General features: G+C 42.7%; 1 protein-coding gene across 1 annotated transcript in view; it reads right to left on the minus strand.

The window, feature by feature from the left end:
- Positions 1-22: 22 nt before the first annotated feature.
- LOC143299905 (transmembrane protein 116-like) overlaps positions 23-25936 on the minus strand; it is an 89220-nt gene continuing 63306 nt past the window's right edge. Inside the window, exons 11-13 of the mRNA XM_076613413.1 lie at positions 21790-21882; positions 9924-9997; positions 23-9545 (exon numbers count right to left, since the gene is read on the minus strand). Of these exons, the coding sequence (XP_076469528.1) occupies positions 9408-9545; positions 9924-9997; positions 21790-21882 (305 nt within the window). The 3' untranslated portion in view covers positions 23-9407. The remainder of the gene's footprint in view (positions 9546-9923; positions 9998-21789; positions 21883-25936) is intronic.

Raw genomic sequence — 25936 nt, forward strand, 5'->3', positions numbered from 1 at the left:
AAAAACAACAGAGCCAGCCGAAGAGAATACAAAGGTGTTGCTATCAAGATATCAAGTTCCTTTGAGTTCAAGTTTGTTATTACCAAAACACTAACAAAAGAAAAGAAAAATGAGTACACATTTTTTTTCAGAAAGAAGAAAGCCCTATGATGGCTGTTGCTCTCTGGGCTGGCCTTTCCTCACACAAAGCATACTGTGACAGCTGATGTGCCACTGAGGCCAAGTGGTTAGACCAATGGATTTCTGTTCTGAATGTCCTTGATGTCTGTGGTTTGTATCCAGCAGGTGTGACCTTTATTTTCTTTTTTCTTTCTTTTTCTCCCCCCCCCTCCCCCCCCCAATCTCCAAACTCCACACAGTGAACAGACAGGCTGACCAGTGTCTTAACACTCTGTTCCCAATCAGTGCATCTGCACTGCAGTTTCTGTGGACCAGCCCTGCAACGGCTGAGTGCATTGTCAAAGCTATACTTTATACACAAAACACACACACATCATCATCAAAAACAGACTCAGTCCTCTTGAAAACATCAGCAAACAACATAGAGGCTAAAACCAACAAGCTAAAAGCACCAAGTGGACACTGAATACTCAACATGCATAAAATTACCCCCAAAAGGAGTGGAACATAAATATGTATATAGAATCCACTGGTAGAAACAACAGGAGTTCCAGCCATTGAAAACCAAAGTCTGCTTCACATGCATTAAATTTTCAGGAAACTGAATGATAACTGGAGGGTTGGAAAAGTGTATGTTATTAATTATAGTGATGACAGTAAAATAATAAAATAAAATAAAATAAAACAACCTATGATCTCCAGCATGTTGCTGAACATCCATCCTACTAAAATTCAATACAATCAATTAATAAACATGATCTATATGTCAATAAGTACTTGAATAAATCAATCCACCCAATATATGCAAAACACATCAATGCCCTCAATCAGCATATAATTAATCCATTCCAAAGGCTCAAGAATCATGCTATGATCACAAGCGCATGAAGAAAAACAATCCATCAATAAAGGATTGTCAATCAATATACCAATGAAACCATCACATGGATCATTCTACTTCACAGGCAAAGAAGGAAAGGAAAAAAACATTACTTTTAGGAAGATATAGAGAGGAGAGGTGGGGGGCATTTTATCACAAACCGTCTCTTCACCCTCCTTAGATTCAGACATTCTGCCACTATGAAGATGAGATTAAGAAAAAAAGGAGTAAAACACAAATATACTGATTGAAAGTAAAACAAAACAAACAAGAGAGGCAAGGCCTTCCAGACTCACTTGTGATAAATTACGTCCCCTAGCATTAATTACAGAGTAATTTCCCTTCTTTACTATCTGCACCAAAACGTTTGCAAAATAAATAAAAATTCCATGCTTAGCAAAAGAAGTTCCTGTTTGAACAAAAAATGATAATAATGACTCCTTTTGTTGTTGTGTCAGAATAAGAGGTCAAAGTGCCAAGTTTAGAGAATACAAAAAATATAAATATAACAGTAAATGCGGTTTGCATATAATTAGGCTTCTTTTTTTTATTTTTTTGTGCCCATCCCAGAGGTGCAATATTGTTTTAAACAAGATGACTGGAAAGAACTGAATTTTTCCTATTTTTATGCCTAATTTGGTGTCAACTGACAAAGTATTTGCAGAGAAAATGTCAACGTTAAAGTTTACCATGGACACACACACATACAACCGAACACTAGGTTAAAACATAGACTCACTTTGTTTACACAAGTGAGTCAACAAAATGGTTGACATCTGCCCTTGAAATGATAAATTCATAAGAAACAAGAGAGACAAGGCCTTCAAGGCTCACCTGTGATACACTTTAAAAAAAAAAATTCAAGCTTTTTATGTATTGAGTATAATTTCAAAACAGAAAGATAAGTTTAGAGCAAATTAAGTCCCCTAGTATTAATTACAGAGTAATTTCCCTTTTTTACTATCTGCACCAAAACGTTTGCCAAATAAATAGAACTTCCATGCTTAGCAAAAGAAGTTCCTGTTTGAACAAAAAATGATAATAATGACTGCTCTTGTTGTTGGGTCAGAATATCAGATCAAAGTGCCAAGTTTAGAGAACACAAAAAATATAAACAGTAAATGCAGTTTGCATATAATTAGGCTTCATTTTTTTTGGTTTTATTTTTTTGTGCCCATCCCAGAGGTGCAATATTGTTTTAAACAAGATGACTGGAAAGAACTGAATTTTTCCTATTTTTATGCCTAATTTGGTGTCAACTGAAAAAGTATTTGCAGAGAAAATGTCAAAGTAAAGTTTACCACGGACACACAGACACACACACACAGACAACTGAACACCGGGTTAAAACATAGACTCACTTTGTTCACACAAGTGAGTCAAAACAGCAATTTTTTCCCTTTTTTTAAATATCCACTTTCTCCATTTCATTACATATGAAACAAACCTCTATCTTGAACAATATAAAATTTCAACACAACATAACTGTGCCATTGTGACATAAAAAGGCAGTATAAAAGTCTAAACATTTCCATTATTTAGGTACAAACCTAGTGAAGAAAATGCTACCTGACATCCTACTGACCAACCTGAATCAGCACACTCATGGACACACAGGTCCTGTCAGGACTGGATAGGGACACAGATGATGTGTAGTGGAAGTCTGCTGACCATGTCAGTCAGTCAGTGACATTAACACCACACCACACACCTGTCACATGGGGACACAGGAAACCAAACAACACACAGACACCTGTCACATGGGGACACAGGAAACCAAACAACACACAGACAACTGTCACATGGGGACACAGGAAACCAAACACACAGACACCTGTCACATGGGGACATAGGAAACCAAACAACACACAGACAACTGTCACATGGGACACAGGAAATCAAACAACACACAGACACCTGTCACATGGGGACACAGGAAACCGAACAACACACAGACACCTGTCACATGGGGACACAGGAAACCAAACAGCACACAGACAACTGTCACATGGGGACACAGGAAACCAAACAACACGCAGACACCTGTCACATGGGGACACAGGAAACCAACCAAACAACACACAGACACCTGTCACATGGGGACACAGGAAACCAAACAACACATAGACACAGACACCTGTCACATGGGGACACAGGAAACCAAACAACACAGAGACACCTGTCACATGGGGACACAGGAAACCAAACAACACACAGACACCTGTCACATGGGGACACAGGAAACCAAACAACACACAGACACAGATACCTGTCACATGGGGACACAGGAAACCAAACAACACACAGACACAGACAACTGTCACATGGGGACACAGGAAACCAAACAGCACACGGACACCTGTCACATGGGGACACAGGAAACCAAACAGCACACAGACAACTGTCACATGGGGACACAGGAAACCAAACAACACACAGACAACTGTCACATGGGGACACAGGAAACCAAACAACACACAGACAACTGTCACATGGGGACACAGGAAATCGAACAACACACAAGACACAGACACCTGTCACATGGGGACACAGGAAACCAAACAACACACAGACACCTGTCACATGGGGACACAGGAAACCAAACAACACACAGACAACTGTCACATGGGGACACAGGAAACCAAACAGCACACAGACACCTGTCACATGGGGACACAGGAAACCAAACAACACACAGACAACTGTCACATGGGGACACAGGAAACCAAACAGCACACAGACACCTGTCACATGGGGACACAGGAAACCAAACAGCACACAGACACCTGTCACATGGGGACACAGGAAACCAAACAACACACAGACTTAGACACAAAGGCACAGACACACACAACTGCAAACATACTTGGGCAGAAGAAAAAATAATTATATTGCGAACATGAGTCAATGGTCTGAGATTCCCAAGAGTGAATGTATGAAATGGTTACATCTCCCACAGAGAATCCACCATAAACTGATCAACTGGAAGACCTCATATCAGCAGTTCACAAACATTATCATCTGTGCTTGACTGCAGAATAGAAAAGGCTGAAGAAGGAAAAAGCAAAAGAGACAAAATAATAATAATAATAATAATAATAATAATAATGGATACTTACATAACACACTATCCAGAAATCTGCTCCATGTGCTTTACAAAAACACTTTTGTTTCCATAACACATTACATCAATGTTATGTACACACACCAAAATGTGACAAATTAAACACACACTCACACACACGTAAACACACACAATGCATACATACATTTTCATATACACATGTACATAGCAGCTACCCTCCACACATACGCTCGCATGGGTACACACAAACACACATATACACAAACAACACAGACACACAAATACACATTCATACACATGCATGTATTTATGTATACATACACATGGATACACACATAGTCAAGCACAGCTCACACACAGGAAGTGAACCTGCCACAACTGAACTTATTGCTGAGGGAAGAAATGAGTTTTGAGACCAGATTTGAAAGATGCAAGGGAGTCAGAGTGACGGAGGTTATCAGCTTGTTCCATGTCTTTGGTGACTGAAAATGAAACAATATGTGTCCATAGGTCTTACTTCTGATGTGAGGTATCCTGAGAAGTCAAGTATCAGAGCTGGCAAGACCGAGCATAGATAGGGAGGAGATCAGAAAGATACTGTGGGCCAGATCCGTTGACTGCAGAAAAGGTCAGAGTGGATAGCTTATAGTTATAATCTACTCGATCAGAAACAGGCAACCAGTAGAGAGACTGAAGGAGAGGAGAACACGGTAAAATTTAGAAGCTCTGCAAATGAGTCTGGCAGCGTTATTCTGAATTCATTAAGTCTGCCTAACAGGTATTTGGGAAGGCCGGCCAAAAGAGAATTGCAGTAATCCAATCCTGAGAGAACCAAAGTGCATACAAGTGTCTTGGTTGCATCAGTTGGGAGATTGTTGCGGATAGAACTGATTCTATGCAGTTCCAGATAGGCAACTTTACAGAGATTTGAAATGTGCTGTTGGTAGGAAAGAGACTGGTCTAGGATTACACCAAGACTGCGAACAGAAGGAGAAAGTGAAACAGGTGTGTTATTGATCAGAACAGTCAGGAAAGGAAGGATGTTGATGAAACCTATCATCGTTTAGTTGCAGTCATCCAGTCCTTTAGGTCAGCAATGCACTCCCATGTTTGGTCCACCAGTGCATCAATTTCAGCTATCGAAGCCGACTGATAAAAGTTGAGTTTCATCAGCAAAGTTCTCATGCAACATCGCATGATGACTGATGACATCCAACATATCATTTACTTTTTTTTCTGCTGAAAAATCCACAATCCAAAATCTAATCAATATCACAAAGAAAAGGTTTAAAAATAAAACTTTTACACATGCCTTAAGAATCAAAACCATCCAATTTGACACTGTAAGACAAAAACTTACACTCTCATGAGCAAGACGACAACAGTGTTACATAAATGCCAACCTGGTTTGGAAGACTTCAGAGCACACTATCAAACTCAACATTCATAAAACATTTTCACAAAACTGTTCTGACCTTCTAGTACTTGTACTGGAAGAACAATAAAACTGTCATGCCAAAACAAGCATATTATCATTCATTCTTCTTGAAATCCAAAGTCACATGTGACTAACTGTGACCATAAAATGTTTCATATCAGAGAAATTCAAGGTGATCCTATTGTTTACATCCTGACTGATGTAATCCAAATATACACCCCTCTTATCTAACTGCACAAAGGATAATCATGTACCATATTTTTTTTTTACTTTAAGGCTCTATTTCTTTCCTCAACCATCACCCCTGCGCTTCGTTTATTTATTTATAGTCTGTTCATCTAAGATGATGATATTAGACTGAAAATAAATGATATTATTTTATCATTAGGATTATTATCATTTCTATCATAATGACGATTGTTATTATTAATTAGAAATCAACATTTCTGTATATTCGAATGAAAAGGGGGGCGGTTGAGGTGGAGGGGAGGGGGTGTGGGGGTGGGGGCAAGGGGGAGGGGACTAAGAAAGGAAGAGACAGACAGACAGAAAGACAGACAGACAGAGAGAACAGAACGTGGAAAAGAAAGAGTACAAAATCTAAAATGGAGGGGGTCAGTGATTGGAGAAAGAAAAAACATAATATTGGAAGGGTGTGTGTGAGAGGCGGGATGAGGGAAGCGGGATTAGGACCAAAAAAAAATCAATAATCAAATACTGTATGCACTACTTCTGTAGATTATTTGAAAAGAGGTTCATGTGGGGACCTACAATAAACAACCAACTGGACTATTTAACACATAGCTAGCTAACTTTAATAAAGAACAGTTTGAAATATATAACTTTTTCCAAAAAATGTTAACATTTGAAACTGGTAACACGTGTTCCGTAATTTCTGGAGGCAAAAAAGGTTTCATTACTAAACAGCGGGTTAAAACGTGCTCTACCATTAAACATCCCTTGCAAATGCATTCAATATTTTCACAATATTTTGTGTATGGGGCATTTAGTAATAACCTAAATGCTATGCTCTTAACAGCCCTGCCAGTTCTTTTAGCATTTAATAAGGCAGAAGTGCTAACTTCTAAAGACATAAAGGAATTTTGCATATTTCTTTCAACAATATTACACATTTCAGATGATGATAAATGATGAGGAAGTTCAATTGCATTTAAAGCGTTTTTAGCTCCAAGCTTTGCAAGATGATCTGCACGTTCATTAAAGAAAAGCCCACAGTGTGAGGGAATCCAGCACATTTCAATATTAGTTTCTCTCATTTGAATAGAGTGAATCAAAAATCTTATTTAAAAAATGATGTTATAATTAATGTTTGTACAACCTGATTTGATAGACTGCAGAACTGATTTTGAATCGACACAAAATAAAAAATTAATCAAGTTTAAGGGCAGATCAATTAGATATGTTAATGCCATAAGGACGGCAATTAATTCAACTGTAAAAATTGAGAAGCCCTTTCCAATATGATATGACTTCAACTTTCAAAGCAGGAATTGCATATCCAGAACCAACAAATTGATTTTCTAGAACAGAACTGTCTGTAAATATTTTTAAGTGGTGGGGGTATGTTTCAGACAAGTGTGATTTGACTTGAGAAGCTAGTATATTGGGATTTTCATCTTTCTTAATGTCACAATATTGAATATCATAAAGCTGCTCCCGTTAATTCCCATAACGGAACTGGTGAAGTGCTCAAAATCGGAGCAACATTTTGTGGATCAACATTTGATTGATTAATAGTACCTGACACGTATGTAGAAATAGTTTCTAGATTTCTGTTCTGTTTCGCTTGTTTTGAAAAAAACTTGTCAGACCATATATTAATCTTAATTTTGACAGAATTTTCTGTAGCATTTGCTCTCATTACATATTTTGCCGATGCTAGCTTTCTTAATTCATTAAGAGGTAGTATTCCTGCAGCTATATACGACTGTAATGTGTTCGTATGAAACGGAACACCTAGGGCCAGCTTTATGGCTTTGCTATCTAGGCTTTGCATTTTTTTTAAGGAAAGCATTCGGAGCAGAGAAAAATACCTCCTGTCCATACATCAGTCTAGATCTTACCAGTGCAGTAGTGAGGTGAGTAAGTGTTTTTGAATCTTGACCCCAAGCTGTTTACTGACGATTTTAAGAAAATTTAAGCTTTTCATTGCTTTTGATCTAATGTTTTCTAGATGTTTCTTCCAATTTAGCTTTGGAGTAAAATAAACACCAAGAAATTTGACCTCAGGTTTGTAGAAGAGTTTTCTTCCATCAAGATGAAAAGTTGGTAATTTTTGGGGGGCAGCACCATTATTAAAAAGTATCATGTGTGTCTTTTCAGTTGAAAACTGTAATCCATTATCTTTCATATAAATGTTTAATTTATCAAGTTCTGACTGATATAAATTGTTAATGTGATTGTTTTAATGCAGGCCCGTTTTCTTTCGCAAAGTTACGTTCATCCAAACTGCTATATCATCAGCATATTGAGCAAGATTTATAGATTTAGACAAATATTTTGGCAAATCATATATCATTATGTTGAACAGAAGTGGGGAAATTATAGAACCTTGTGGAATACCCATGTTAATTGATCTTGAAGACGACAATGATTGCCCAACTTTAGTGATGATGCTTCTTTCTGTCAGAAGAGATTTTATATACCTGTATACATTGCCACTTAACCTAATGTTCTGTCGCTTAAACAGTAGTCTGGCATGCCTTGCATGAATGCACTTTATTTGTGGATAAGATTATTAACAGATCAAGTGGGAACTTTCTGGCATATAATTTATCACAAAATAGCATGAGCTAAAACACAATACAAAACAATAGTGGCGAAGGACATAAGATGACAAATGATTAGAAGTCATTTCATAGAAATAAACAAAACTTCCCAACTCATGCTGAGTCCACCACAGATCCTGCTGTCTGTGAGCAGAGGAACTCATGGTTGGTTGCCGTTACGCTGAAAACACCGGGTGCATCCTACCATCCTGTGTTTAACAGATGATCTATCTTGTAGTTCAGCTGGATATTACTGTTGATGGTTTCAAAAATGAAAGCATCTTGGATGCAAATGAAAACAGCACCAGCTGACATAATTTGACCTTAAGCAGAATTGAAAGTTGAGCTGTGACCTCACTGTGAATGCCAACATACTAGAAGAGGCTTGTTCACTTTTCTTATCAGACTCAGTGAGTTCAGATTTCTCAGGTTTCTCACGCAATACTCATAATGATGAATCTATCTTCTATCTTCTTGGTTTTTTATATATATTTCATGGCAAGTGTTATGTTGAAAGTTTGAGACATCATCAGTTTCCTTCAGCCATAGGTTGCTATTTTATAAGTCACTTTCCATTTTCGCAAGGAAGAATTTAAAAAAAAAAGTTTTTGAAATAAGAATTCAGGTGATGTGCATTAAATGCATTAGTGCCTTGTAGACAGACAAGACAAGACAAGACGAGACAAATTCTTTATTATCGAGAATAACAGATAAGCACTGGCATGCTTTTTTTCATCCAGCCCCCGCCCTGAAACAGGGTATACACTACAAAATACTACATTATATATGTCATTGCATGCACTACACAATGCTACTTGAAGTCATGGAATGCAAATACTATACTACATAAAGGCATAAGCATGGTAAAAAAAAGATACACACACACATGCATGCAGGCACGCACACATGCAAGCACGCACACACACACACACACGCTTGACAGAAAATCATGAAGTGAGATTTCTCAAAATTTCTAAGTAGCGTCTTCATTTAACCAGATCCAAACTACTTCTGATTCTGTGCCTCCACACTGAACTTCCCCAAGATTATGCAAAAAGAGAATAAAATAAAAACAAAATATAATTTGTAAATGTGTCACAGAGTGTATGACATGGTCCCCCCACGGTTGGTGTTGAGGATGTGGCTGGATTCTGTCAGGGCTCGTCGGAAACTGTTGCGCTTCCAACCATAGATGATGCAGTTCAACAACCCCTGAAGGGGTCCCAGAATGGCCTGAAACCCATACAGAACCTCACCAGTCACTCTATAGTTTTTTTGTTTTCATATCTTTAGTCATATAACTTGCTCACTTAAATGTCTGTCATTATAAAATAAAATAAAAGTGTTTTGTATATACTATACAGTTGACAATTCAAATGAAAACTAACATTATGAGAAACAGAAACTGAGTATAATGTATAGTGCATATGTCTAAAAACTGATGGTGGAGAGAGGAAATAAAACCAAACTGTTCCATGAAACCCCCAAAGAAAAGGGCCTCCATAAGTTAAGTATCTCTGTGTAGCTCCATGTCACACAGCATCATGTCTAAGAGAAGCAGAGCAGTTTTCACATGTCCTCAAAATCTAACCCTAACCCAACAATACCAACCTGAAGTAGGAACAGAGCATAATAGTCTGCCATCACAAAGGAGCCCGCAAATGAAATACAGATCAAAAGCAAAGCTGAAACAAGAAAAAACACCCATTTATCTCAGGGATTGATAAAAGGCAAATTTCCGCAAGAAAGAGAACTCAATATATGGCATGTAATAAGTTAGTGATTAACATATTTTTATGCAAAGGTAAACAACTAATAAAGAGTCAAGAAATATCCCCTGTCACTTAAAAGAGAAAGAATACAGAGTCAAGAAAAACCCCATGTCATTTAAAACAGAAAGAACAATATCTTATGCAATATCAAAAGACATTATAGAAAAAATATAAATAAAGCGTGATAAATGAGTGACTGTTTCCCCCACCCCACCCCCACCTTTCAAGATAACTTTTTTTTAAAATAACCACATCATTAACAGCCAAGTCAATATTAACACTACATGCTATGAATAACAACAATCACACATGGCTACCATATGAAAATATCATTTTTACCACGAAACAATTTCACATCATCTTCATCACATGGATCAGAAGGAAAAAAAAAAGCCCCACAATCACCCCCCACACCTCCCCATCCTCTGCCACCACACACACTACATATTGATTCATTCTTTCACACACTCACAACTGGTTGGTTTGTTGTATGACTGTGCAAATTCTCTTTCACTGTCTGTCCATCTATCTGTCTGTAAATCTTTGTGTGTGTATGTTGTTTGTAAGAGTGTTGGGGTGGGGTTTGACTGCGTTTTCTAACATTTGAAAGGAACAGACTTTTGGCTCACACTATAACTTCATTATAACCAGTTTCATAGGTGTATGCATATGTTGTATGTATGTGTGGGGGTTAGGGGGTGCACGGGAGGGGTAGTTCCTCTAGAGGGGGGGCTTGTCATGCTCTTCTGGGAGTGGTTCGTCCTCTGTTGGTCCCCACTGGCACCCAGCTCTCACCTATGGGTCCTAGAAGCTGCTAGCATGCGGCAGCGCCCAACCCCCGGGCAACGGCTTTGACAGGTTGGCTAAACTAGATGAGGGTAGCCGACAGGTCTCAAACCCTCGGTGAGTTAGGGCTTCACCGCTTGTCTACCCAAGCATATGAAGACTGGATCCGGCGGACTCTGCGGAAGAAACCTTCATGGTTCAACGGAGAGGAAGGTGGTTGCAGCAGAGCATTGTGGAGTGCTGAGGGCAGGATGAGGCACATAGGACATCCTGGTCATCCACTGCATCCGTTTCCATCTCCAGTCGTCTTGACCTCGTCTTGCCACTGGATACAGACAGTCTCGGACAAGAGAGTGAAGTCGACGGTGTGCAACTCCTCCTCACTATAAACAAAGTCATTGCGCAAGTCATCAGTCATCCTTCATCCCATTCCATCATTTTTCCCAAGCCCTGTGGCGACAGGCGAGCGACGAAGCGACAGGTGTGGGTACACTGGCAGTCGTAGCCGCGGACCTGCACACAGGCGGCTCAGGCCATAGGGTCGTTTTTCACCGACTGGAGCAGCGGTGGAGATCGGCAGCCCCCTGAGCGACTGAGCAGCCCTCTTCAGGACAGCACTGCTCACCTCAATGGCATGAGGAAGGGGCTAGAAAAAGAGCCCTAAGCATTGCCTGCTCCACACCACCCTAGTCAGCATACCGCGGCTGACGGGGACCCTACTCAAGCGGTCGACACACAAAGGAAAGAAAGAAGAAAACAAGGAGCACCCCACTGACCATTGCCACACGGAACGTGCATTCGCTTCTGGACAGAGGCGACTCAGCCAGACCACAGAGACGCACAGCACTCACTGCGAGTGAATTAGCCAGGTACAACATCGACATCGCTGCCTTAAGTGAGACCAGACTGGCAAAAGAAGGCGAACTCTGTGAGCGAGGCGCAGGCTACACCTTCTTTTGGAGTGGTCGCGGACCTGAAGAGAGATGTGAGGCTGGAGGCTTTGCAGTGAAGACAACCCTCATTGGCAATCTGGCTGGCCCCCCGAAAGGAGTGAACGATTGCCTGATGACGATGAAACTCCCTATATGCAACGGGAAGAAGTTTACCACCATTGTCAGCGCCTATGCGCCCACCATGACCAACCCGGATGATATCAAGGACAAGTTCTACGAGGACCTGAACGCAAAGGAAATCGTCAGGTCTGTGACAACCATCGTGGAATATCCCTGCTGTCCGTTGCAGGCAAGACTCTGGCCAGTGCTACTCAACCATCTCATAGCGCACCTTGAGCAAGGTCTCCTACCAGAGAGCCAGTGTGGCTTCCGGAAAGAATGCGGGACTATCGACATGGTGTTTGCTGCCAGGCAGCTCCAGGAGAAGTGTCAGGAACAGAACACCAACCTTTACTCCACCTATGTTGATCTGACCAAGGCCTTCGATACTGTTAGCAGAGATGGCCTTTGGAGAATCATGGCGAAGTACGGATGTCCCAGAAAGTTCATCACCATCATACGGTAATTACACGATGGGATGCTGGCCCGAGTCCAAGACAACGGAGAGACTTCAGAACCATTCCTTGTCTCCAACGGAGTCAAGCAAGGGTGTGTTCTTGCCCCCACCCTGTTCAGTCTCATGTTTTCAGCCATGCTGACAGATGCCTTCAGAGACGCTGACGTAGGCATTGGCATCAGGTACCGCACAGATGGCTCACACTTTAACCTCAGGAGGCTTCAAGCAAAAACCAAGGTGAGGACAGACACCGTCATCGACTTCCTGTTTGCTGATGACTGCGCTCTCAACGCTGCCTCCGAAGCTGACATACAACACAGTGTCAACAAGTTCTCTGCTGCCTGTGACAACTTTGGCCTCACAATCAGCACAAAGAAGACTGAGGTGATGCACCAGCCAGCTCCAGGAAAGCCTTACGTTGAACCAAACATCTTCATCAACGGGCAACGACCGAACGCGGTGGACAAGTTCACATACCTGGGCAGTACACTCTCTTGCACAGTTGTCATCAACGACGAGGTGAATGCCTGATTCGCCAAAGCCAGCGCTGCCTTCGGCAGACTCCATAAGAACGTTTGGAACAGGAGAGGCATCACCCTGGAGACGAAGCTCAAAGTATACAAGGCCATAGTTCTCACCACACTGCTCTATGGATGTGAATCATGGATGGTCTACAAACGCCACGCCAAAAAGCTGAACCACTTCCACACCACCAGCCTCAGAAAACTTCTCGGCATGAAGTGGCAAGAGAAGATCCCGTACGCAGAGATGCTCACTCTTGCAAACTTGCCCAGCATCTACACCATCTTGATGCAGGCCCAGCTGTGCTGGGCAGGCCATGTAGTTTGCATGCCAGACCACCGGCTCCGCAAGAAACTGCTGTACGGCGAACTCCAACATGGCAAGCGCTCCCATGGAGGCCAAAAGAAGCGCTTCAAAGACACTCTGAAAGCTTCTCTGAAGGCCTACAACATCAGCCACGACACATGGGAGCTGAATGCAATGGACAGACCAAAGTGGCTTTCAGCTGTCCACAAAGGCGCCAAATCCTGTGAGGCCAACAGAATCGCTGCGGCAGAGCAATGCAGACAGGCCAGGAAAAGCAGTGCCAGCAAGTCCCCGACAGCCACCACCATCCCCTGTCCACACTGCATCAGAACCTTCCGGGTGCGGATTGGCCTGACCAGTCATCTGCGCACCCACAGAGCCCAACCCACCCATCCCCAGGATGACTAGATGGTCCTCGTCGATCCCGACGGACGAACCACACAGTTTCAGTTTCAGTTTCAGTTGCTCAAGGAGGCGTCACTGCGTTCGGACAAACCATATACGCTACACCACATCTGCCAAGCAGATGCCTGACCAGCAGCGTAACCCAACGCGCTTAGTCAGGCCTTGAGAAAAAAGAAAAAAAAAAAAAAAAAAAAGAAAACAGGGGAATAAATAATAGATAAGCTTACATAGATAAATAAATAAATGAATAATAATTATAATATAGAAAAAGGTAGTAGTAATAATAATAGTAATACTAATAAAATGATTAAAAAAAAAAAAAAATAAAATAAAATAAAATAATAAATAAAAATAAATTTAAAAAAAAAAAATAAAAAATAAAATAAATAAATAAATAAATAAGACAACAATGGTGATAAATAAGCGAATAAATGTAAAACATGAAGACACACATTCACACACACACCCACACATGCACAACATAAATCCACCAAACATGCAGTTTCACAGATATGAAAGCACAGTCAAATACATATAAACGTACATGAGCTCCAACACACACACACACACACGCATTACCTTGCACATCCTCTACCCCCCTCCTCCACACACTCATTTCTAGTCTACGCTCCTCTACCCCCCTCCTCCACACACTCATTTCTAGTCTACGTATCGCAGCTTCCACGGCACACACACACACACACACACTCACACACACTCACAGAGATGAACACTTACTTGTACAAGCACACACACATACGCCCATATCTCCCACCCCCAACCCCACACACATATATACAAAGATACACACACACACACACACACACACATATACGTTCCAATATCCTGTTGCTCCCACAGTGTAGGCATGCATATACTCACATACCTCATCCTCTACCCCACCTCCCCCTGCACTCCCACCTCCTCACACACACACACACACACACACACACACACACGTACACAGATCTCTCCTGACACTTGTGTACACTTACACTCTCGCGCATTCACAAACGCACTCAAAAGCACAGACCCACACATCCACACAAACACACACGCACAGAGGCTGCCACTGACTGGCCGCAAGAGGGATGGGAAAAGATCTCTGATGCCAAAAACGTGGCGTCTAGTGTGTTGCTCAGTCTATTGTATTTGGAAAGGCCCACAGAGACTCTGTTCCGTTTTGAAGAAATTTGCGCAATGTTGGTTTGAAAATGATGCCGATATTTGTTTGATTTGCAAAGCATCGTGCTCTACCTTTCATGTTAGACTTGCGGCCGCTCCCTCTCTCTGCTTTTATTTCTTTGAGGCGATCGATGGTGTGATGGCCTTGTACCTGTTCTTTTTGGTATTCTTTGATTTTTCTGAGGATTTCCGATTTTCCTAGATGTAGGCCGCTCGTTGGTGTTGCGTTACCAGCAAGTCTGTCAGCTCGCTCATTTCCCTTAACACCTGCATGTCCCGGACAGTATGACCATGTGAGTTTTTTAATCTGAAAGTTGCGCATTGCCTTATGCCACTCTGGGCTTCCCATTCCATTTTCAATTTTCTGTATGAGGTTCATTGAGTCGGTTAGAATCATGGCATGTTGGTTTCCGGGCGTATGGATGGACGATAGCCACTGGAGGGCATGTGTCGCAGCTTCAACTTCCATCGTTAGGCTGGAGGTTGTGACTTTGTAGGCAGCATTCTCTTCCCTAACTGTTTTTCCATTTTGTTTCGCAGTGAATCCCCAACTGGATTGGTCTTTGGTGACTGAGCCATCTGTGTATATGATGATGTCCTCTTCTTTACTGTTTTCTTCTATGAGTAGTTTCACTTCTGCATCAGTTTTGCCCTCTGGCCATTCCCGACAATGTCTTCCGAGAGTGGGTGAAATGGCTGTGTTGAATAGATGGTTGAGGTTTTCGGGGTTTTTCTCCCATTCTTTTGTTTCTTTCAGGTCTTGTAGTCGGCATACTAGCTGGATTGTGTCTTCTGCTTGCCCCATCCATGATCTTCCTCGTCCTAGGCGGCTGCCTTTTGGTTCTTTGACTGCGTCATGCAGTGGGTTTTGAGGGTTTTCTAATGCTTTGAAGTAGGTCTTGACCTGTTCTAACTTGTTTCTGGCCTGCACTGAAAGAAGGTCAAGCAGGTATCGCATGGTTTCTGTGGGCGTGTCTTTTGTTGTTCCAAGGATCAGCCTCATAGCTTCATTTTGGACTCTTTCTAATTTTAGGAGGTTGCTTTGAGACGGTGTTGTTAGCCCAAGTCCGTAGTCGATCACACTGAGGACGAGTGATCGGTATAGCAGGAAGAGGTGGCGTTGTTCAATTCCTTTGGTTGCCATTGCTTTTAAGACTGAAAGGCCCTTTTTGCATTTGAGAACAGTATTTTCCGTATGTTTTCTGAAGGTCAGCATCCTGTCGAAGTGTATTCCTAGGTAGCGTAGGCATTCAGTTTTCTCGATCTGAATCCCATCGAGTGACACAGAAGGTGGTGATTTGCTCGCGGTTCTGTTGTTGAGGGTGCACAGCAACGTTTGGGCTTTCGCTGGATTGATGGAAGATCCTGTGTCTTTGCACCATTGAGCAATATTGTTTAGTTGTTTCTGGACGGCTTTAGTTCTTTCCTGAGCATCTTTCGAAGTTTTGAAGACCAGGCCATCATCCGCAAGAGTAAGCACCCGAGCTATTCCATTGTTGTTTAAGTCTGCAAGGCCCTTCGTGCAGACATTGTAGAGGACAGGAGAAAGTGGAGACCCTTGTGGCAGTCCCATGGATAGTTTAGAAGGTGCGGACATCCAATCTCCGAGGCGTAGGACGACGGTTCTTTCCTGAAGCGCTGCTGCTATCCATCTTGTCAGTGTCAAACTTACTCCATACCTTAGTAGCAGCTCCATGAGGTGCGCAAACTGGACCTTATTGTAGGCATCTTCAAGATCGATTGCTAGTGCTAGTGTTTCTTCTTTTCTTTGAAATCCTTCATACACCTCATATGCAAAAGCAGCTGCGTTTTCCCATGTGGACTTGCCTGTTCTGTAACCACCTTGATTTGAAGGGAGAATGTGCCTGTGTTCAAGATCCCTTGCAAGTTTCCTGGCTATCATGCGTTCCATGAGCTTTCCGGCAATGTTTTGCATGGTTAGGATCCGGTAGCCGCTTACCTGATGATGGTCCTTTCCTGGTTTTGGTATGGGTTTTAAGAAGCTGTGTGTCCAGTCCTCCGGCACATGTCCATTGTGGAAACTGTTTTGATATAGATTGAAAAGGTTGCTTCTGTCTTCTTCCGATAGTTCCTTGATGTCCGAGTAGCGAACTTTGTCTGGGCCAGGAGCTGATTCTTTCTTGCATTTAGCTATTGCTTCGTTTAGATCATCTATTGTCAAGTCATCATCAGGTCCAGTCTGCATAAGGGTTTGGTTTAACTCCTCAACATATTTCTTTTTCTCATCTAAGTTTCTTTGATCGCTCTGTTGTATGAAACGTTTGAGCAGGGCGGATCCTTTTTCTTCGTTTGTCTTAAGCTTGGTTCCGTCAGTGTCTACCATGTCTGGGGTTGTTGTTGTGCACATTTCCCCTTCCATGCGACGATAAAATTGCCAGAACTCTGTCAATGTTGAGTCATAACTGAGTGCCTCGCAAAAATATTTCCACTTGTCATTTTTGGCCTCTTGAGCAATGATTTCAAACTGTTTAGTTTTTTCTTTCATTTTTGTTTCAATATCTTTGTCTGGAGATGGTTTTGTTCTTTCTTTTTGCCAAAGTTTGACAGCCGCATGTTTTTCTATCCAGGCTCTCTCTGTGTCGGTATTCCACCATGGGGGCTGAATAGTTTGCATCATGTTTGTGTGAGTGTATGTCAGAGAGAAAGAGAGAGAGACAAGACAAAACAAGACAAAATTCTCTATTTTCGAAGATAATAGATAAGCACCGGCATGCTTCTTTACATCCAGTCCCCACCCTGCACGAGGGTCTATACAGCATACTGCACAATACTGCATAAAGACATAAGCATGGTAATGATAAGATACATAGAGAAAAAGAAAAAAAAACGAACACACATGCGCATGCACACACACACACACACACGCAGGCACAAGCATGGTGTTAATAAAATATACAGTGTAGCGGTGCTTGCCACTAAGATTATATTTGTTTGCATTAACAATAGATGAGCGGGAGTACAAAGGAAAACATAAGTCCACAGTAATGTGAAGAGAACAAGATTTATTCTGAACTCCAGTTTTAAGATGGAGGAGATGACTCTGCGCTACCCGGATGATAATGATGACACGATACGTCATCAGCATCACGTGATTAATACATGCTCTTACGCGACATCTCCCTCCCTCTGAGATTGACAAATCAGCCGAACGAAGTGGCTTGCAAATTATTCTTTAGAGTCCACAAATAACTGAAGGAGGGAGATAAAGCAATCTTTGCTTTTCTCTAACTTAAAATTCATGAATCACAATTCAAACTTGCTTGAATGGCTCAATGAAATAAAGTTCACTTCCCTGCCTGGCTGATGACTTCAATCCATGTAGCAGGCTGGCATGGTGATGACTCTGCCACTGCATGTTGTCACTGGTGTCGGACCGCTGTTGATGGCGCCCCATAGAGGTGAACTGCTGGCGGACCCTCCTGCATCTGGGCTGGCGCCACTGCTGCCGGCGTTGTCACTGGACACTGGCCCTGGACGCGGGCCTGAGCCTGGCTCTGTGTTTACGTTAGAGCCACTCTGGACTGCAGTGGGTGCTTTATGACTTGCACCACTCTTCTGGTCACTGGATACTGGGATCTGGGAATTGCGTAGGGAAAGGTCGGTTTGGACTGGAATGGGGTAGGGAGTGGACTGCTCAGGCTGTAGACCACGTGAACGCCTGAGGTGACGCCTGTTGCGTCAGAACTTGCCTCATAGCGTTTCCACCACATAGGATCTTGGCGCGACTTGCTGCTGCACCACTGCAGGGCTTCTCCAACTCTTTTCACCGTTGAGCTTCTGCATCACGATGTCACCTGGACGAAGTCTGTCTAGGGGCCGTACTCCGTGACGCTTGTTGAATGTCTGTTTGTTCTTCTTCTTCTTTGCCTTTACATCCCTGGCTGCTACTGCTGATTTCTCACAGACTCTGGGCTCGAGATTTTCAGACAGTGTTGGGAGTGTGGTTCTCAGACTTCTTCCTGATGCAAGCTGTGCTGGGCTGTATCGGGTATCGGGATTCTTCTTGCTGAGTGAACGCAGTAAGCCTCCGATCCTTTCTTCAGGACTATCTTCACTGGAGGGCACTGGACTGGTTTGTTATCAAGCTCACCAAAAGGCATTTCTATGGCTTCAATCCTCTTGACTAGACCCATTCTTGCCGCTGCTTCTCTGCTAAGAAGGTTGTCCGTCTTTGCCTGCACAATGAAGAGTCGAAGTGAATGAGGCTGGTCATGGACTCTGGTGATGGCGGCAAATTGTCCCTCACACTGCAGGATACCTCCTGGGCTATGCAGAATTGCACTTGATCTGTGAAGCTGTGGACGAGGCTTCAGCTTTTTGTACTGAGCTGACGAGATGATAGACACATCCGCTCCTGTATCTAACTTGAACGTGATGTCGCAACTTCCAAACTTGAGTGTTGTCATCCACGGTGGTTCATTTCTGCCTTCTGAGCACAATGTTCCAACAAAATGTTCCTCCATTTTCTCTTCTTCACGGCTTGCTTGAACCTTCTTTTCTTCTGAGTGTTCAACATGTGACACCACCTTAACGTGTTCCTTCAGATGTGGTACGTCGTCTACTGCGTCGACTGACTTGCTGCTTCTGCAGACTGCTGCAAAGTGATTCATGCGTCCACACTTCTTGCACCTTTTCCCTTGAGCTGGGCACACTTGCTTGTAGTGTTGCCATCCGCAGCGAGTACAGCTGGCCTCATGCTGCTTCCCCCCGCCTTGGGTTGACCTGCCTTTGCCTGATGGAGTGTGACTGCTGCCACCTCGACGAGCGTTGCGCCAATTCCGCCTATGACCACTATCGCCGCCTTCGCTGCCGTATAGTGCATCAACGCTGGACTGACGTTGCTCTGATAGCTGTGTTTTCACTAACTCATGCTGTCTCACTTCCTGCACTGCATCCTGGAGTGTTAGATCTGGTTTCAGTTGGAGCTTCTCTGACAGTTCTGTGTCAAGAACACCTAGCACTAGCCTGTCTCTGATGGATTCTTCTTTGTCTTTGAAATCCGCAGTTGCTGCTAGCTCGTGAAGTGCGCGAATGTAAGCCTCAATGTTTTCGTCCGGCTTCTAACTTCTGGCGTGAAATCTTACTCTTTCATGGATGATATTTTGCTTGGGAATGAAATATCCATCAAACCTGCCAAGGACAATTTCGAACTTTTTGGAATCTATTTCACTGAGCCCGAATGAAGCAAAGATTCTCTCTGCATCGTTACCCATGGCATAAATAACAGCACTTACTTGGACTGATTCTTCATCCTTTTCCAGTTTAGACGCTGACCTGTAGCGTAAAAATCTCTGTTTCCACTCCGGCCACATCGTTGGCTGTGCAAAATCGAAGGCATCGGGCGCCTTGAACGGACCCATCTTTATGACGCTCTTCTATTCTGTTCTATTGGAAACGAAGGTACAAACCACACTCTGCCACCATGTAGCGGTGCTTGCCACTAAAATTATATTTGTTTGCAGTAACAATAGATGAGTGGGAGTACAAAGGAAAACGTAAGTCCACAGTAATGTGAAGAGAACAAGATTTATTCTAATTCCAGTTTTAAGATGGAGATGAGTCTGCGCTACCCGGATGATGATGACAACACGATACGTCATCAGCATCACGTGATTAATACATGCTCTTACACAGGAAAAACAAACATAAAGAACACACACACATAGACATACATACACACACACACACAAAGAGAGAGAGAGAGAGAGAGAGTGAGACAGAACAAAACTGAATTGTCCATTAAACCTTAACAAAGTTTGTAAGACAGACATGCACCTACACACATAAAGTCAATGAACAAACCAATAAATTGAACTCTCTTCATCAATGACATTTCTGACAGCAGTTGTAAACATATCTTCCAAACGGCCTCAAAGATTGTCTTCCAGTATTAGCTGATTAGGTTTCACAGCTCTTAAAAAGTATATTTGTTGTATTTTGTTTATGAAATCTTCTCTAATGTATTTGTATTTTTCACAGTTATCTCAGACATGATATTCATATATGAACAAATTTTAACATGTACCTTGTATTCATGTTCTTTATAGTTTTGTGAACATACCTGTATGCCAAATATTATACAAGGCTTTTTTTCCAAATCAAGAAAACATGCATACATATATAACTAGGTATTATTGTTTTCCATATTTATGGTATTATACACTTGTTGTTTTTCAAACAATAGTATATATATGATCTGTAGTTCTAAAACTGCACTGTTCTTTTGACAAGGACTTGTTTGATTCTAAACGATCACTTGACCTGATGTTAAGAATTGGATAAAGCAGACTGCTGAAAGACCAATTCCTCTGGGGGTATTCAGGCTTGATTTATCCCCCATCCCCTTCATGTATTGGGATAGATACACTATTTTTCCAAAAAATCTGGATTAATGCAGTTTTCAAAACATTATTGACTACGTCTTTGACTGGGAAAAATACTGTGGTGAAAAAGTTTTGTCTCATTTGTAATGCCATCTATGCCAGGTGATTCATTGGCCTTCAGTTTTGGACAAGCTAAGTTACTGTCAAAACAAAACAAAAACAAACAAACAAAAAATCATTTGACAACATTACAGACTGGAAGAAAAAAACATTTGCAGAAACCTAGGCTTTGACACACAACTGACAGACCTGGAGAAACCTGGTGAAGTTCTTCTATGATACACCCTAATGACTCTTCATAGGGTCAAAAAGAAGACATATTTGTGACAGAACACAATTATTTCTTTTTTGTATGGATGAGTTGTTGGCTGTTATTCTCCACTGTTCACTTTTTTATTGAAATGCCAATAGTAATTAAGTCTGCGCACTAAAAAATCTGCATGCTCAAAAAATTCTTCCACAAGCAAGCCCACATGGACACACACATGGATGCTCAGACATAAAACACACACACACAACACACACACGCATACACACACATACACACGCATGCACACACACACACACAAACACACTGCCCCATCTCACTTGGGATCCAACAGACAATGAAGGCAGACTGGTAGAGGAAAGCTTTCTTCCTCAGGGTGGTTTCCTCCTGACGCTGGTGGTAACTCAACAAACCTGCACACCACAAAGATACCTCACTGTCTGTGTTTACACACTGACGCCATGACACACACCACAATGACACACACACACACACCACCATGACACACACACACACTGACATCATGACACACACCACCATGACACACACACACACACTACCATGACACACAATCACAACAAACATCACCATGACACACACACATCACCATGACACACACACCACCATGACACATACACGAACACAACCACAACACACTCATCACCATGACACACATCACCACAGCACCCACCCACAACACACACCATCACCACACATATATCAATATGACACACACACCACCACAATATCCACCCACAACACATGCACCACCACAACACACACACCACCACAATGCACACTACCACAACACACATAATCACAACACTCTCACCACCACAACGCACATTACCACACCACAACACACACATCACATCACCACAACACACACACATCACATCACCACAACACACACTACCACAACACACACCACTACAGCACCCACACCACCACAATACACACATCATCACAACACACACACCACAACAACACATACATCACATCATCACAACACAACACACACATCACATAACCACAACACACACTTCACCACAACACACATCACCACAACAGACACACATCATCACAACACACACATCACCACAACATACACCACCACAACACACACCACTACAACACACACATCACAACACACACACCACCACAACATACACCACCACAACACACACCACTACAACACACACATCACCACAACACACATCACCACAAAACACACATCATCACAACACTCACACCACCACAACACACACCACCACAACACACACCACCACAACAGACACACATCATCACAACACACACATCACCACAACATACACCACCACAACACACACCACTACAACACACACATCACAACACACACACCACCACAACATACACCACCACAACACACACCACTACAACACACACATCACCACAACACACATCACCACAAAACACACATCATCACAACACTCACACCACCACAACACACACTACCACAACACACATCACCACAACACACACATCACCACAACGCACATCACCACAACGCACATCACCACAACACAAACATCACTACAACGCACATCACCATGACACACACATCACCACAATGCACATCACCACAACACACACATCACCACAACACACACACCATCAAAACCCAAACACCATAACAGAGAATTTAATTCTACTCTGTTGTGTCACAGGCAGGGTGGGGCAGAAGTATTTGGGGCTTTGGGATGGGTGTGTGTGTGTGTGTGTGTGTGTGTGTGTGGGGGGGGGTTAATTCTACTCTGTTATGTCACAAGCAGGGTGGGGCAGAAGTACTTGGGGCTTTGGGTGGAGGGGGGGGGGAGGTAAATCTACTCCGGTGTCACAAGCAGGGTGGGTCAGAAGTACTGGGGGCTTTTGGGGTGAGAGGGGGGGTAATTCTACTCTGGTGTGTCACAAGCAGGGTGGGGGCAGAGGTATTGGGCGTTTGGTGGGTCAGGGGGTGGAGGGGGTGGAGGGTGTAATTCTACTGTGTTGTGTCACAGGCAGGGTGGAGAAGTACTGTGGGGGTTTTGGGGAGGAGGCAGGTGGTGGGGGATTAATTCTACTCTGTTGTGTCACAGGCAGGAGACCAGTCTGGACTTGAAGCAGTCCGGTGGCTCAGCTGTGACAACCTCCTGGGGCAGTGTATTCCATTCTGGGATGGTATGGGGGAAGAAAAACATCTGTCTGTGCTGCATCCTGCAAGCAGGGATGTCGTAATTGCAGGTGTTGTTTTTTCTGGAGCTCAGCCTGCTGTCTGATGGTCTTGGTAGGTAGACTGAGTTGACGGAGATGAGACCATGGTGGAACTTGTAAAACATCTCCAGGCGAGCTTTTTTCCGCCTGACTTGCAGGGGATACCAGCTGAGGGAGCTAAGGATGGAGTTGACACACAATGTCTGTCAATATTGGTTTGTGATGCATCCAGCTCGGTACTGGACCTTTTTGATGGCCAGGATGTCACTGGCTATAAAGGGGTCCCACACTGACGCAGCATACTCAAGGATAGGTCGAACAAGGCCTTTGTACACCGTTTCCTTTGTCTTCAAGTTTCCTATCTTGAGGTTTCGCCAGAGAAAGCCTAGGGTCTTTTTGGCTTTGATAGTTGTAGAGTTGATGTGAGATCCCCAACACAGATCATCTTGGATGTTCACACCAAGATATTTTGTGGTGTTGACGTTTTCGAGTGGATGGCCATGAAGCTGGTCATCTGGTACAATCTTTTTTCTCTTTCAACTGACACTCAAGGTGGAGCGCTATTGGCAGGTGGAATCGCCCACTGTTTCTCCCAGATGGTAAGGGAAACTAGGTTGTCTTGAAGTATGTGCTGGTCGGCTTCCTTCTTAATTACTTTGTTGCAGAAGATTTGTGTAAAACACTGACATACTGACATAAAATGGAAAAAAAGAGACAAAATTGAGAAATAAGTGAATAACAATAATAATAATAATAATAATGGATACTTATATAGCACATTATCCAGAAATCTGCTCTAGGTGCTTTACAAAAATGCTTTTGTTAACATAAAACATTACATCAATGTTACATACACACACCAAAATGTGACTACACACACACACACAGACACACACACACACACTGCATACATACATTTTAACATACATGTGTATCTAACAGCTACCCTAACACATATGCACACATAGGCAGGCACAAACTTACATAAACACACGCACACACAATACACATTCATATACATGCATGTAGTTATGTACACGTACAGATGTATACACACATAGTCAAGCACAGCTAACGCAAAGGGACCTGCCACAATTGAACATACTGCTGAGGGAAAAGGTGAGTTTTGAGACGAGATTTAAAAGATGCGAGGGAATCAGAATGACGGAGGTTATCAGGGAGTTTGTTCCACGTCTTTGGTGATTGAAAAGAAAACAATCTGTGTCCATAGGTCTTACTTCTGACGTGAGGTATCCTGAGAAGTTGAGTATCAGAGGACGAATGGAGCTGGCGAGATGGTGTATAGATATGGAGGAGCTCAGAAAGATACTTGGGGCCAGATCCGTTGACTGCAGAAAAGGTCAGAGTGGATAGCTTATAGTCTATTCAATCAGAAACAGGCAACCAGTGGAGACACTGAAGGAGAGGAGAAACATGGTCAAATTTAGAAGCTCTGCAAATGAGTCTGGCAGCGTTATTCTGAATTCGTTAGAGCCTGTCTAACAGATATTTGGGAAAGCCGGCCAAAAGAGAGTTGCAGTAATCCAATCTTGAGAGAACCAGAGAGCATACAAGTGTTTTGGTTGCATCGGTTGAGAGATAGTGGCGGATAGAGCTGATTCTATGCAGTTCCAAATAGGCAACTTTACAGATATTCGAAATGTGCTGTTGGAAGGAAAGAGACTGGTCTAGGGTTACACCAAGACTGCAAACAGAAGGAGAAAGTGAAACAGGTGTGCTACTGATCAGAACAGAGTCAGGAAAAGAAGGATGTTGACAAAACTTCTTTGGACAGGTTATCATAAATTCAGTCTTATCATCATTTAGTTGCAGCTTGTTGACAGTCATCCAGTCCTTTGGGCCAGCAATGCACTCCTGTGTTTGAGTCACCAGTGCATCAAATTCAGCTACAGAAGCCGACTGATAAAGTCGTGTGTCATCAGCAAAGCTCTCATGTGACATCGCATTATGACTGATGAAATCCGACACAGGAGCCGCATACAGCACGAAAAGAACAGGACCTAGGACGGACCCCTGTGGGACACCATATTTTAAGGCAGATACTCAAGAGTATCTACCATTTACACACACTTTCTGTGTACGATCTGACAGGTAAGGCGTGATCCATGCTAGTGCAGTGTCATGAATACCAAAGGAAGTTTTAAGTCTGTTCAAGAGGATAGAGTGGTCGATAGTGTCAAAAGCTGCTGACGAATCTAAGAGAGTGAGAACAGATAT

The sequence above is a fragment of the Babylonia areolata genome, chromosome 25 (genome assembly GCF_041734735.1).
Source record: "Babylonia areolata isolate BAREFJ2019XMU chromosome 25, ASM4173473v1, whole genome shotgun sequence".
In the NCBI taxonomy this organism is placed as follows: Eukaryota; Metazoa; Mollusca; class Gastropoda; order Neogastropoda; family Buccinidae; genus Babylonia; species Babylonia areolata.